The sequence below is a fragment of the Xiphophorus couchianus genome, chromosome 23 (genome assembly GCF_001444195.1).
Source record: "Xiphophorus couchianus chromosome 23, X_couchianus-1.0, whole genome shotgun sequence".
Classification (NCBI taxonomy): domain Eukaryota; kingdom Metazoa; phylum Chordata; class Actinopteri; order Cyprinodontiformes; family Poeciliidae; genus Xiphophorus; species Xiphophorus couchianus.
In genome coordinates this window covers 61,887-76,321 of record NC_040250.1, presented here as the reverse complement: position 1 = coordinate 76,321, position 14,435 = coordinate 61,887, and the positions used below count along the sequence as shown (strand labels likewise).

At 44.9% G+C, this 14,435-nt stretch overlaps 1 protein-coding gene and 2 long non-coding RNA genes across 6 annotated transcripts in view; 2 read left to right on the top strand and 1 right to left on the bottom strand.

Annotated features, from left to right (window-relative positions):
- The first annotated feature begins 17 nt into the window (after positions 1-17).
- matr3l1.2 (matrin 3-like 1.2) overlaps positions 18-14,435 on the top strand; it is a 27,603-nt gene continuing 13,185 nt past the window's right edge. Inside the window, exons 1-9 of one of the 4 annotated variants that reach the window (XM_028008856.1) lie at positions 18-208; positions 2,494-3,186; positions 3,581-3,642; positions 10,419-10,445; positions 10,527-10,609; positions 10,680-10,720; positions 10,792-10,908; positions 10,985-11,110; positions 11,181-11,357. In XM_028008856.1, coding sequence (XP_027864657.1) covers positions 2,554-3,186; positions 3,581-3,642; positions 10,419-10,445; positions 10,527-10,609; positions 10,680-10,720; positions 10,792-10,908; positions 10,985-11,110; positions 11,181-11,357 — 1,266 coding nt within the window. In that variant the 5' untranslated portion in view covers positions 18-208; positions 2,494-2,553. Of the gene's footprint in view, positions 209-2,490; positions 3,187-3,580; positions 3,643-7,944; positions 8,179-10,418; positions 10,446-10,526; positions 10,610-10,679; positions 10,721-10,791; positions 10,909-10,984; positions 11,111-11,180; positions 11,358-14,435 lie in introns of those variants that run through there. The other 3 variants (XM_028008857.1, XM_028008858.1, XM_028008859.1) reach the window with 3 other exon arrangements.
- On the top strand, positions 11,364-12,472 carry LOC114139153 (uncharacterized). Its single transcript, XR_003594392.1, has 2 exons — positions 11,364-12,030; positions 12,163-12,472. It is a non-coding gene; the product is annotated as an uncharacterized LOC114139153 (long non-coding RNA).
- Positions 12,906-14,430, bottom strand: LOC114139152 (uncharacterized). Its single transcript, XR_003594391.1, has 2 exons — positions 13,693-14,430; positions 12,906-13,074 (listed from the first exon to the last, which is right to left on the bottom strand). It is a non-coding gene; the product is annotated as an uncharacterized LOC114139152 (long non-coding RNA).

Sequence of the window (14,435 nt, the reverse complement as noted above, 5' to 3'; positions counted from 1 at the left end):
TCAAGAATAAAGCCAGTCCAGGGACGGGTTTAGACTGTTTTAAGGGTGTCCCAGCATCCGTAAAGTAGAAAGGAGAAAAGTCTGTTGAGGGAAGACTCCAGCAGGGGCGCTAACCGGAAGTGGTGTAACGCCAAAGACGAAGAAGAAGAAGAAGAAGAAGAAGTAGCATCAGCCGCGGCTAATCCGCGTCTTGTCTGGAAAATTTGTGGTAAGTTAATAAATCCATAAAGCGCATGCATTTACCGTGTATCTGCTATAATGATAATGAAGCAGCATTGAAACGGAACCATTGCGTTCAGATTCGGGTTTTTAGAAAGGATTTTTTTGCCCAAAAGCGGGAAATAATGCCTCGTGTTAGCGTCCAAAGCTAACATTAGCTTCTGTTATTAAAGCTAAACTTTGAAACCAGTTTTATTATTGAGTTTTTAAAAATTTTGTTCCACTGTTCGCTGAAGTGTTTAGATGTTATGTAATGTAAGGAGAAATGACTCGATGACTTATAAATTGTTTTTTTTGCTGTTATATTTCCGGACATTATCTTAGCAAGAAGCTAACGGTCAGCTTAAACCGAACAGATTTGCTTTCTACCGCTGATTTATGGAAATATTTCAGACTTTAGTCACCTTAAAATGAACATATCTGGATTCTAGAGTTGATTTATGGAAACGGTTTTATCCACCGATTATTCAAAGTACGTTTCTATATTTGTTGTTGCTCGGCCCTGGTGAATAAGTTGCCATTAAATATTAGGCAAGCGGCTTCTGTTGCTGTTTTTGTCTCTTAATTTTTTTTCAGTGGCTTTTCACGCAATGCGAGTTTCTATTTTATAAATTTGTATTCTTTTTAGTACGTTGTATTTTGTTGTGCGTTTTTATCTGCTTCTACTGTATAGCACTTTGGGTAAACATACTGGTTTTTAAAAATATGCTTTATGGATTGGATTGTGGTTTCCTCACTCCAGTATTAATATCAGCAGGGTGAGTCACCTTGGTTACAGGCTGGAGTATTTATTTTTATCTCTAGTTATTTATTTTCATTTAAATGGTGAGTATTAACAGAGAGGATATTCAAAGGTTTCTAGCCATGGAGAACTGGCAGCAAATAGGTCAAAGGGTCAGATTGACTTGAAGACTTTTGGTTGAAGTCTAGTTACAAATCCTCAGCCAGAACCAAGCCAGTTCTGTTAGAGCTCAATAATAATAATAATAGCAGCTTTATGTCTCAACCTGTGATCCTGACTGGATCATCAGGAATTTAACTCACATTTTCCTCCTTCAAAACGCTGCTGGAGATGTTCCAGAGTCAGAAAGTTACCAGGTTTAGTTTCTCTAAAAACCTTTTTCCACCAGCAGGTCGTCCTCTAACCGGTTAATGTCTGGTCCGGTTCGGTCTGGTTCTACCCCAGGTAACGAGCAGGCCGTGAGCAGCGTCAGCTGGGGTCGGCTCTCTCTTCTCTCAGGAATGAAGAACCTTCTGGTTCTGGTTGACCCAAATAAATCCAGATATTTTATTTTATCTTGTAGAAATGCATTTCTGGCCCAAACATAATGATAAGACCCGGATCAGCTGATTATTTCATTATACATATAAATGTAATTACTTTCTGCCACTTTATTTCTTAATGTACAACCTTTTGGATTTAGGTAATGTGGTCAAATGATGTAAACCAATAGCCACGCATTAACTTTATTTTATTTTTTTAATCAATGGAAAATTAAAATTGACATCACAAGTTAATAATACAGGAAGCTGAGCAGCTTCAGCGTTTCTCTCTTCTCCATTGCTGTCTGTTCTTCAGAGCGGCTAGCTGCTAGCAGCGCTGCTAATTCATTCTGCTGCTAAACTTACCTCCGTAGCAGACGGCAGCATGTCCCCACAGCTAAATGCTGCAGTTTGCAGTGACATAAATCACGAGCCAATCAGTGAATGCGGCCAGCAGCCTATCAAATTGCCTCGGTGCTGTACCTGGCTAGGTGCTGCTGGTGCTACCCCTGAAGTGGGAACCACGGTCTGTGAACAGCCAGGCAGAACCGCACCGGATCTGCTAATGGGAAGTGAATCTGGCCAGGACCAAACTGGTACAGAACCGGTTAGAGGGGCCCTGAGTCAGGGTCAGTGGACCAGCTGGGGTTATTCCTCCTGCTTGCTTGTTTTTCTGTGACTTTAGGATTACGACATGTTTAGATTCTCAGTTTGAATTTCTTGACGTTTTCTCGTCTGTCTTGAATCTCTGAGCTATAACTGTGGTTCTGTATAGCCGGGTCAGGTGATCCAGGAACTGCCAACTTTGAGCAGGAGTTTTCAGTGTTCTAGTCGTTTCCAGCTGGTTAGCGCTGAGTTGATGCTGAAGACGCGCCGATCGGCACTGCAGCGGCTGTCTGCAGGGTTTGTCCTTGTCTCTGGTTGACTCTTGACCTTGGCGCCGGAGCGTCGGCCCCCAGCCGGTCTCTGGGTCTTTCTGAAGGTTGTCTCTGCTTCGTTGTGTCTCAGCAGAACGCCGAGCTTCTTCCGGAGAAGAGGAGTTTCAGCCTTTCGGCCGCTTGGCTTGAGGTCATGGCTCAGCAGGCCGACGGAGCCCAGACCCCGTTCTCTGTAGGGCGGGGGCTCAACTTTAACATGGCCGAGCAGGCTCCCGGCCGCCAGATGGGGGGCGGGGCCTCGGGCGTTGGGATGGGCGGGATGGAGGGCCTGGATGGCGGCGGCGGCGGCCAGATGACCCGGCGCAGCGGCGGCGATGGGCCTCTTGGGCGCCACATGAAGCTGTTCTCCAGTCTGGGCCTGTCGCCCTCTGACCTGGATGCTCTGGCCCAGATCCCGGACGAGGACATCACCATGGAAACGCTGCCCCGCATCCTGATGCAGCTGAAGAGCCGCAAGGGGGCGACAGGAGAGCGCGGGGCGGCAGCCTCAGAAGCAGCTTTCCGTGGAGGACGGGACGGCTGGGACCCGTCTCCGGGTCCGGCTCGGAACCAGTCCTCCGGAGACTTTGGCTTCGGCTCCATGCGGGACGGCTACGGCTCTGGGTCGGGGTCCGGCTACGGCATGGGGGCGTCGTCAGACCCCTTGTTCATGCAGAGGAGGATGGGCGCGCCTTCCAGCGGGAAGATCCAGGACTTCCTGGGGGTCGCGCCCCCCCTGTTCCCCCACGTGTGCTCTCTTTGTGACTTTGACGTTCATTCCTCCATGGTGAGTACGCCCGCTGCTTCTCTAACTGTTAATGTGTGAGCCTGTCAGCTGCCGCGGGGTCTCCCCCCCATGTTCCCAGGGGCTGCAGCTCCAGGTAACTTCATCCGCTCTGGGCTCCTTCATCCCAGTTAGTGCTGGTCGCTCCAGGTTCTGGTCCGGCCCGGTCAGCGTGGCAGCTTCGCCTCAGCCTCTTGTTCCACTGGGATCCGGACCGACGGGACCACGATCGGCTTTTCCTCCAGAACCCGGAGCAGAACCCGGCCGATTGGGCCTTTACCAGCCACAGCAGAACCGTCCTGCTGCTCTGGGTTTCTTCTCATGACCCGGTTCTGTTCAGAGGTTCTGGACCGACTGATCTGGGTTCTGCTGCTAACCACGCTCTCTCTGCCTGCAGGAGTGGAACCATCACACATCCGGCCTGCGCCATGCGGAGAACCGACGCCGCCTGCTGGACATGTGAGTCAGAACCGGGTCCGGGCTCAGAACCAGAACCGGTCCGGTTCCTCCAGGATGTTGGGATCTTTTGCTTCACTTTTTAAATAAAGTTGTGACTTTTTTTTGAAGTTTTATTTTCCGGTAATTCGTTCTAAAAAGTTAAATCTACAGATTGTGGCGTTAATCTGTAAATCAGTTTCTAGTTCTAACCCTTGCAGCCAGCAGAGCTTTGGAACCGACGTCGCTGCGTTGGACGTTTACGTCTCGCCATCTTTAAAGGTCACAGACTAAAACAAACTTTATTCCTCTGTTTTCATTGTGTTACCCACCGCAGTGAGGTTAGTTTCAAGTTGGATATTGGATATTAGCGCTCCGCGGAGTAAGGAGTGTTTAGTTCAAGGTCAATCCGATTTCTGAACGTTAATGTCAGCCAGCTGTTCTCTAGCGCTCCCTCCTCAGGCGCTCAGAGGTTCAATTTCCAACCAAACACTCCTGTAAATAAAAGCCATGATCAACTGATACAAAAAGTGATCATTCATGCTATTAAACGAGGCACGCTATCCTCTATTAAAATGTTAAGTCATATTCAATATTTTAAATAATTTTAATATTAAATGTTTTCTTCAGTAGTCTCCAAACCGTTAACACTAATCTTTATTACATTTTGACCCTTTTTATTTTTAAACAATTTTTATATTTAAAAAATAATTTAAAAAATTTTTCATAAACTGTATTACATCAGATGATCATCACGTTTGTTACCTGTAAAGTTCAATTACATAAAATTCTAGCTCAGGATCTATTTCCTTACATGTTCACTTCTTACCTGAAATATGTTAAATACAACAAATATTTACTTACAGTGTGATTTATTTCATAACTTGTCACCTTTTATTGTTTACCCTGAAATGTTTAATTACACATTAAATGTTTAAAGATGGGCTCTTTCATCTAGTTTACATTAAATGTTTACTGCAAAATGTCTGATTATATAATTGTTTACTTTAATCACATAAAATGTTTATTTAAAAATATAATATTTCATTACATGTATGTTTATTACCTGAAATATTTAAAATATAATTGTTTTTCATTTCATTGCCTGTTTACATGCAATCAAACGTTTCATGAATTTTTCCCACATTAAATTATTGAATGAGAGAAAATAGACACTTAAAACTGAACACAAAATAATGAGGGGAACAAATACAATTTTCTATTTTACTATCTACAGTTTACATCAAACAGTGCTAACCGTACAAATATTTCAAAATGAGCACAGAAAATCTTTTTCCAATCTGCATTTTAATTAATAGTGCAACATTGCAGTTGCATATTAATATGCGTAGGTTTTATTTGCATTATGTTTTACAACCACACTAGAACACATGCTCACTAAGCTGCAGCACACACACAATCTTGTCAAGAAGTGTCACCTCTTCACATGGAAGCAGCAACTACTTGGTTCTGTGAAACATTTAGTATTTGTTCCTCATGCAACCGATCTCTTTCCACATGAATTGCAGCTGCAGCTCGTGTGTCTTTAGCATCGTTAGCATCCAGTTGACCTCTCCCTTGACCTCAGCACACATCATTCCTACACTGTCAGTCTCTGTCTGCTAACACAAGTAATAAACTGGACAGAAGGCCACAGTTTTCTGTTATGTGCTTGTCTGATGCACGTCCGCCTCACCCCTTAGAAATAAAAGAAATCCACCCATGTGGTTTTACACCAGTAAGGAAGGAGGATAAGGATCGTGCGCGTTCTTTTAAATTTGAGGGTCTTTCTGTGCCTAATTCAAAACGGTCAACAATAATTGCTACATGTTTTCCAAATGTTTCCAAAAGCTGAGGAGGCGGGTTAGTGTTGCCCTTCCCCTGGGCTTAAGGCGAACATACGACACATCGAGGGTGTCCAAAGGCTTTACACAGTTTTATGTGACACATTAAAAAGATGGCAAAGAAGCTGAACAGGTAGATCGAGTCTTAGATTAATGTAAGTAAAACCATTTGAAAGTGTGAAAGTTTTTTGATGCTGGCAGAAAAGGCCCAACAGTGTTAAACAGTGATAACAAGATGACAAAGCAAGAAAGTCCTGTTGAATATTTGACTTTCTTGTGTCATTCATCTTTAAGAAAACCTGTGACCAGCTGCTTTTATTCAGCTCTGACCTGAGCTCCCTGTTCTCCTGTAACTGATTTATTTCTCTTCTCTGTTCACATAAGTGACATTTTATTATGAATAGAATAGAATTACTTTATTCATCCCAGCTGGGAAATTATTTCGCAGTTACAGCATAGAGACAAGACACAATAACAACCACCACTGAGTAGTAGTTGTAGATAAAATAAATAAGAATAAAATATAAAATGCTGTCAATATAAAAAGCAGCTTAGAGCAGTCGTTGCAAGGATTCAAAATGCAGATACAGTATGTATATGTAAATATATGTACAGCAGTGTGCCACAGTGCAGTTGTGCAAAATCAGACTGATTAGTGCAGAACAATGATTTAGCTTTTATTGTACAGTGAGATGGCATGTGGCAGGAAGGATTTCCTGTATCTGTCCCTACGACAGCAGAGCTGGAGCAGCCTATGTGAGAAGGAGCTCCGCTGTCTGGGGGGGGGGGGGGGGGGGCTGAAGGAGAGGTGGTGTGCAGGAGAATGCCGGTAGGTGGGTTGAACGACTTGGGACAGTGTGGATGTGTGGGGGGGATGGGAGTAGCAGGAGGTGAGCTGAACCTGTTGAAAAACTGGTTGAACTGGTTTGCTCTATCCAGGCTCCCAGATGTCTGTGTGTCCTTCCCCTTCATTCCTTCTCACACTGTTCTGCTCGAGTTTGGACTCAAGCTTCCTCCTGTAGTTGTCCTTGCATGTCCTCAGTGTCTCTCTGAGTTCACGCTGGACTCTCCTCTGCTCCTCCTTATCTCCAGACCTGAAAGCCATCTTCTTTTTGTTTAGAAGTGCCTTCAGGTCGCTGGTAATCCAGGGTTTGTTGTTGGAGAAGCAGTGCACGATCCGGGCTGGCATGACAGTGTCCTCACAGAATCTGATGTATTCCGGATTTGTTGCCTTTTTGCTGCTGGTTCATGTTCCTCTTCAGAGTCTGCAGCCTTGCTGAGCTTCTCCTCTCCTGGTTCCTCCTCAGCCTCTCCAACTCGCTCCTCTTCTACAGCCTCCACTGTGTTTTATTTACCTCTTCTGGGGTAAATCATGACAACAGTCTCTGTAACTTGTTGATCCATCATGGTTTTGCTGCATCGTCTCTTTAATTGTCGAGCATGTTGGTCCGATGTCGTGGCGTTTACCTCGCAGTGACCCAGATTCAGTCTGGATTGATCTGATCCATTTCATACGTCGGTTTACCTTGAAGAGGAAATAATATCAGAACACATCAGTATTAATACTGTAAACTTGATAACACCAGTAAAATAGTTTACTTCACAATAATGGAATAACCTCGATGTCCACTGACAAAACTCGGACTATGCTACATAATAAATAGAAGCCCGACCTAAACAAGGTTGGCCCATTTTAATGAACTCAATGTAACTGAACCTGAGTCACCAGGACAAAATCATAGCAAAACATTATGACACAACAGCAACAAAACGAATTTAGACACTCAGGAGATTGGAAATGTCTGGAGCAAACTGGTAGATAACTTGGGATGTTGGAGAACGTAATATCAGGACGTCTCACCGCTGATACCCGGGACATTCGTCTCCTTTTCGTTAGCTTTGATAGCTTAGCTCCGATAGCTTAGCTCCGACAGTTTAGCTCCGATAGCATAGCTCCGACAGTTTAGCTCCGATAGCTTAGCTTCCTCCTGTTGTTTCCAAGCAGGAAAACAGTGAAACTAAAGTCCGTTTTCCATCTTTTTACTATTTCGGTCGTGTGATCGGACATTACATCCAATAACGCAGCAAGTTCGCACCATTGCTAAATAATTTTTTAGTAACTTGGATTCAAAATATCTGAGACAGTCGTTTTTATCAGTTATGTTTATGGCACCTGAAGATGGCGCTCATATCCCTTCATATCCTTCGTCGCAGAGTACGTCTACAGCAGCGACGTCACGTTCCAAAGCTCTATTACATCCAAACAGCAACTCCATATATGGAGGGAAAACAGAGTTTGGCCACTAATTGTTCTCCCAGCTGATCAGATGAGCGCCTGAAGACCAGCAGCATGAGACACAAGATGAGAAAACAGATCTAGAAAATCACGTTGTCTGATTTCTTTAGAGAATTTATTTGCAAACACTTTAGGTTTAATATTGACCTAAACGTACTTCACCAAAGATCTGTGCATAAACGCCAGAGACCCAAACCCAGCAGGCCGGGCCGGCTGAACGGAGCGGCTGAGCAACGATGAGAGAATGGAAGACAGATGTGGATCCTGTGGCAGTGACCGACCTGCAGAGGGCGCAACGCCACGGCTGCTGCCAGCGACGCCTCCAGGGATCCTGCCCGGCACTCGGCCCGACTGCAGCACTCCGGTGATCCAGGAGGGAGAATGTCGGGTTCTCAGATGGAACCAAAGTAGAACCGTTTGGTAGAAACACAACGCGTTGTGATTGGAGGAGAGTGAATGCCAGTGACACCATGGGGGTGGCAGCATCATGCTTGGGGCTGTTCCTCTGCAACGGGACCAAGACGACTGATCCATGACAGAACAACCTGGGAGACGACCCGGACCGCGACCGCCAACCCCAGTTGACGGTCCGTGTTGCCCAGCTCCAGAGGAGCAACGGGCAATGCACCAGCAGCAGGGTGAAGACTTCCAGAAAAAGGAAATGTAACAAAGTACTGAGAAGAACTTTTGTTATTCAACAAATACTTGGTTTCCACCATAATTTGATCAAATAAAATAATGTTGGGGTCTACCAATGACCTGCGGCTCTGAAATTTCCCACACTCCTTGAAGGCAGCACCGACTAAAGCAGCGTGAAATATGTGAAGCTGGCGCTGCAGTGTTTGTGTGTCCAGGAGGACAGACTGACCTCCGCAGGTCTGTGACTTCCTGTCGGCTGCTTTATTTCACCTCGGTGCATTTTGCTCCAGGAGGGGATTGTGGAAGATTGTGGAGGATTGTGGCGCAGAGTGAAGCAGGATAAGCTGCTGCTGCGCAAATAATAACCAGAAGTGAACACATGTCAGTTTGTGCTGCAGGTTCTGGTACCGCTAAGGGGAAAAGCAAACCGGTTCTGATCACATGAACAGAACCGGTGCTGTGCACATCGCGGTGAGTGGCAGGTTCATGGATTTCAGATATGAAGCGATTTTTAAACGGCAGGAAAAACAACGAACCAGACTCGTGTGAGAGTTTACATTAATATTTATTACGGAGTATCAGGCCTGCTGATTAACCTGTGAAGGTTTCATTTAGTGCTCATGTTCAAAATATTTAAAGATGTTACAGGTTTATATTAAATTAAGACTATTGAGCAGGAAGTTGTACAGAGGGCTGAATGGGAACCGGTGATGATCTTGGGGTGTTATAAAAAATCATGTTTAAAGTATAAATGTTGATGAATATGCAAATATGCAAATGTTAGAAGTTACCACCTCGAATACATACAAATCTGAGCCATGCCAGTAAATTACCAACATGCTTCAAAAATGTTCTGTGAGAGACAATTTCCACGAATCTCCAAAGTTTTCTGTGAGTTTTTAATCGCTGTCCTGTCTTCACTCATGTGAAAAAGTTTCTTGGAGTAACAAACCGAACCTAAAGGCGTCCCACTGACACAGGGAATAACTTTCAGCAGTAATGCCATATGAAGCTATTCTTGAAATTGCTGTGTGGCTCTTTATGGTGACGATGAGCTGAATTTGGCTCTTGATGCTGAACTGGTTCGTGACCTCTGACCTGCGATGTCAGCTTCAGCCTCTCGTCTTTTTACCTGGGAGAACTTGCACAGCTGGTGGCCCTAAATACTGTTTCCCCTCTGTGTGCTGATTCTAGTTTAGGTGAACTCGCAACTTCCTGGAGTAATTGATTAATAACAGGCAGAGCTTTAGCATTGATGCTAATGCTAGGGCGATATGAAGGTCAAATTGTTGTTTATAAAGGGCCGGTGTCACGTAAAACCAACTTTTTGATCTTTCCATCATGTTTTTTTCTGCAGTGTTGCTCTGATTCTTTCATGCTTGAGATATCCTTTAATCTCCCTGGCAATAATTCAGCTGCTAAACGCCTGGATGGACCTAGCCCCGCCTTCGAGGCGTAGCTCCTCCCCCACTTAGCTCCCTCAGACTAGCCAGCAGCAATTAGCAAACAGCTGCTGAGCTCATTATAGGAGCTGCTGCTCAGAGTAAAAACCTTAAAGGGTTAATAGAGGAGCCATGTTGGATGACTTCCTAGAGGTGGAGCTTCTGAAAGAGCAGGAGTTTTTAAAGAGACAGAGGAACAAATTCAATATGTTAAATCAGGAAGTCAAATTCTTTTAAAATCATATTTGATATATAACATTTTATAACAACTGAAGGTGACAGTTACTGGATTATGATATAATTTGACACTATGTAGCAGGGAAATCCATCGTACTGGCCCTTTAAGACTCTGCTGTTAACAATGACTTCATTCATAATGTCCTTCATATCTCCTATTGATTGGTGCATGAGTAGATTAGAAACGTCCTCTATTGGCCTCAGCAGAGCAGCAGCGACTCACAAACAGAAAGCATTAATTACAGTGATACTGTTGCCATGGTGATGCCTAGAGCAGTCTGACTGGTTCAGAGGGGGAACTGGGAGCTGTGGTGGTCTCTGATGGCTGTTGTGTTGTTTCAGGTATCCAGACTGGGAGCCTGGCAGGAGGTAGGTCACACACACACACAGACTCCAGTCTCCCAGTGTCCTAGTCCAAGTCGGTAACGTCCGGCTGTCGTTGGGTCGCAGGGACGGCCCCAACCTGTCTGCGGGCCTGCTGGGACCGCCGCCCATGTCCTCCGGACCACTAGGCGGGATGTCCTCCGGCTGGGGTGAGACGTCCTGACGGGAAGCTGGTCTGGTTCCGTCTCCTCGGTTCTGACCGGTTCTGTTTGTCTGCAGGAGGCCGCGGCCGCTCCGAACTCCCCATGGGCCAGAACACGGTGAGTCGGACCCCTGGCCGCCGACCCGGTTCTGCTCCCGCTTCGTCTGACGGTTCTGGTGTCGTCCTCAGCTCCGCAGCAGGGTGGTGGTGGTGAAGTACGACAGGAAGCCTCTGAGCAACAAGACGCTGTTCGCCTTCACCGAGACGTTCGGCCGCCTGCGGGAGCACCTCATCCTGTCCAACAAGGTACAGCACAGGCTCCGCGTCCGGCCCGGTCCCACTCGGTTCGACCCGGTTGGCAGAGCTGCGTTTCGTCCCTCAGGCTTTCCTGGAGATGGAGAGCCACGAAGCGGCGGCCAACATGGTGGCCTTCTACAAGCAGCATCCCACCAAGCTGTACGGGAAACCTGTCACCTTCTACCTGTCCCAGAGGCTTATGGTCATCGAGGTAACGCTGCCGCCCGGCAGGTGGACCGCAGGAACCGCTGGAACCAAACTCACGCCTGTTCTGTGTGCAGAAGTCCCACCGGGGCGCGGACCCAGCGGCGGACCGGCCCTCCAGGGACGTGGTCGGCCACGGCAGCAAGGTGGTGTTCTTCGCCAACCTGCCCAAAGACGACGAGCAGAAGAAGGAGCTGCTAACCATCGCCAGACGCTTCGGCACCGTGGACAAGCACCTGTTCCTCACTGACCAGGTAAACCCATCAGAACCGCCTCGGAACTGGACCGGGACAAAAGAGGGGCGGAGCTTCAGCTGAGGTCCAGGTGTTCCTCCTGAAACTGTCGGCTTTTATTCAACGCCTCTGATTGTATTGTGTGGAAAAGAACTTTAATGATAAAAACAAAAAAATGTCAGTGGCTGAAAAAATTCAAGATGGCTGCCATGGTTATCAAGGACAATTTTATTTTTGCACTAAGTTTGCCAGTATTTATTGTTGATGAATACAAATATAACTTCTCTTGTAGAAATCATGTTTAGGCACAGCTAACCAAAAGTTATGCCCCTTTTCCACCGGCTCTACTTCAGCAGCTCGGCTCTATTTCGGAGTGACCGCGTTTCCACCGGCCGGCTCGGCTCTGTAGCACGGTGCCGCCCCCTGGTGGTGGGGGTTGTAGCGCTCCGCCTCCAGGCGCCATGTGATGTGCTTCGTTACGCGACCTAACGCCAGATGTTGTTTTTCTGGGACAAAAGAAGAAGAGAGAGCTGAGCTATTGTTTTATAGCCAATTGTGATTTTTCTGGGACTTCAAGAAAATGCGCGGTGGGAGGAAAACTGTGATGTGGTGAGGAAGAGGAGGAGGAGGAAGAGGAGGAGGACAGCTGATCTCCACCTTGCAGGGAGGAAAGCAGGTGGTTCAGACGGTGCAGGTGAGCTAACCATGATTTTTGTATTAAACTTCTATAAAACTTGTAATAGTGCCGAATATACATGAGCTAATGTTAGCCAGGGTGTTGCAAATAACGTAATAGTGTCAGAATTCATTCCCAATGTGTTTTCAGATGTTGGTGAACTGCAGACCATCGCGGTTCTTCCTGCAGCCTCTGAGTTGGAGGATCTCATCAGTGTCCGTCTTCCTGACCGCCGGTCGGTTTTTACCTCCAGGATGTCCAGAGACCTTCAGCTTCTGGAGCAGGAACCACATGAGCTCCATGTGCTGATGAAACATTTCTAATTTCAAATGTGTCTGATGTTCTTAGAGTTGAAGTGCATTAACAATCTGTTGTTTTTCACTTCAATATGTTTAATTATGATTCATCTGACGTCCAAGTTACACTGAGAACAAATAAAACTGTTTTCCTTCTAATCTGACTGGTTCTAGTTTTAATCAAACCTTCATGTTTCCACTTTTTAGTCTCTAAGAATTAAAAGTTTAAACTCTTAGTCTTATTTATCACTAATTAAGGTTCCAGGTTTTGGACACATTTTCTCTCTTTCTTACGTTGAAGATTCTCCAGGCAGACAGATAAACAGAGTGGATAGAAAGATGATGTAGAAAGTAGAAATGAACATGACTTGTATTTTGGGTTTTTGTTAATAGCAGCCCTGATAATAATGTGAAAATGTTTGGTTTGCTGAATAATGTATTAATAATGTGTCAATGACATATTTCTACAACATAATGTTATTTTCACTCTGTCTAAAGCTCCTCTCGTTTTGGGAGGATCATATTAGGACCTTGATGCCAAACAAACTACAGTTTGTACAATAATGTGAGGAGAGATTATAAAAAAGAGACTTTGTTTACTGAGAGAAAACAGCATTTATTTTCTTCTTTTCTTTGCCTCGGCTCTTCGTGGAGCTCTGCCATCTCTGCTGGTAGCTGCTTCCTCCTGAAGGAGATCCAGTTGTTGTTCTGACGGTTCTCCTCATCGTTCTCCATCATGTCAGCCATGTTCCTCCTCTTCTGTTCTCTGGGAAAAGTAATCAGATGTTAGAGCTTGCAGCACATAAATGTAGATAAATAACAGAGTTACTAATGTGGGAGTTACAAACACAGAAGGAATTATTTAAAACAGACATGTTACTTTATATATATGCAAATACTTTTTTTTACCATCCAGACCTGAACAATTATAAATAACTGCAATAGTTGCATTAATTAAAGACAAAACGTAATTAGTTGTAAGTTTTTTACCTATGCAGACATACAGCATAGGTATAAAATACTGCTATCGTTTTCTTTAGGTTTATTGGTTTTATGTCCTCTACAATTAATAATTCATAACCATTTAATAACTGAATATCATATAACATGTTTTATTATCACAATGGGGGAAACTCCGATGCAATAACAGCAAAATGAGAAACAATCGAAGCTCATAGATTCAAGATAAAACAATAAAACCAAATGAAGGCAAAATGCTGAACAATATTGACATTATTTAGAAGTGAGGAATGTGAAACTGAGTATCTTCAGAAAATGTGTTTGAGCAATAAAAATACTTTGTGTTTCAAATGTCTTCCATGACTGTATGTAGGCAACTTTAAATATATTAAAAAGCAGACAGATATATCTACAAACTGCTCACCTGGCTGGAGAGCAGCGGCGGCGGCGTTAGCTGCATCTGGGTCGGTGTTTGTATCTTCATCACTTCCGTGTTGCAGCGAGTTGAAACGTTGCGCCTCGTTTTTCTTCTCTTTGCTGCTCCGTCTGACCGCGCCCTCAGCCAATCAGTGACCTGGAGCGAAGCTTGCGTCACTGGCTGGGCTGGGCCTGCTCCGAAAAGAAGCCGGTAGAAAAGTTCGGAAAGCGAGCCGGGTCGGGTCGGGCTGTGGAAAAGGGGCATTAGCTTCACTTATAACTAATTTGCTAAACAAGAATCTTAGCTCTGCTAATACTAAACCCATAACCACATAAAATGATCAGAAGCTAAAGCTAAGCCGCTAAACACACAAAAAAATGAGCAGAAGCTAACGCTAACCATTAACACTTGCTAACAATAAAGTCCTCAGTTTCTGATTCCGCGCACTTTAAAGTTTTACGTACATAATGACCAAAGAAGAAAACATGAGACGAAAAGTTCATTAAAAGATGGGGAACATTTTATGACAATAATTCATTTAAAAGGCCCAAAAATGGTGGCTATTTTGTAAAATGGCTCTTATCCAGAAATTCCTGTGACAGGAAATATGAAAACCGTCTGACCTGAGGGGTTAGCATGCTAATATTATTGTAGTAAAGGTTTTTAAAGTAAATGATCTGTGTGTAAGTGGTGCCGGTCCACAATCGGTTCAGGTCATGTGACTCCACTGAGCCGCCATGTTGCTTTCA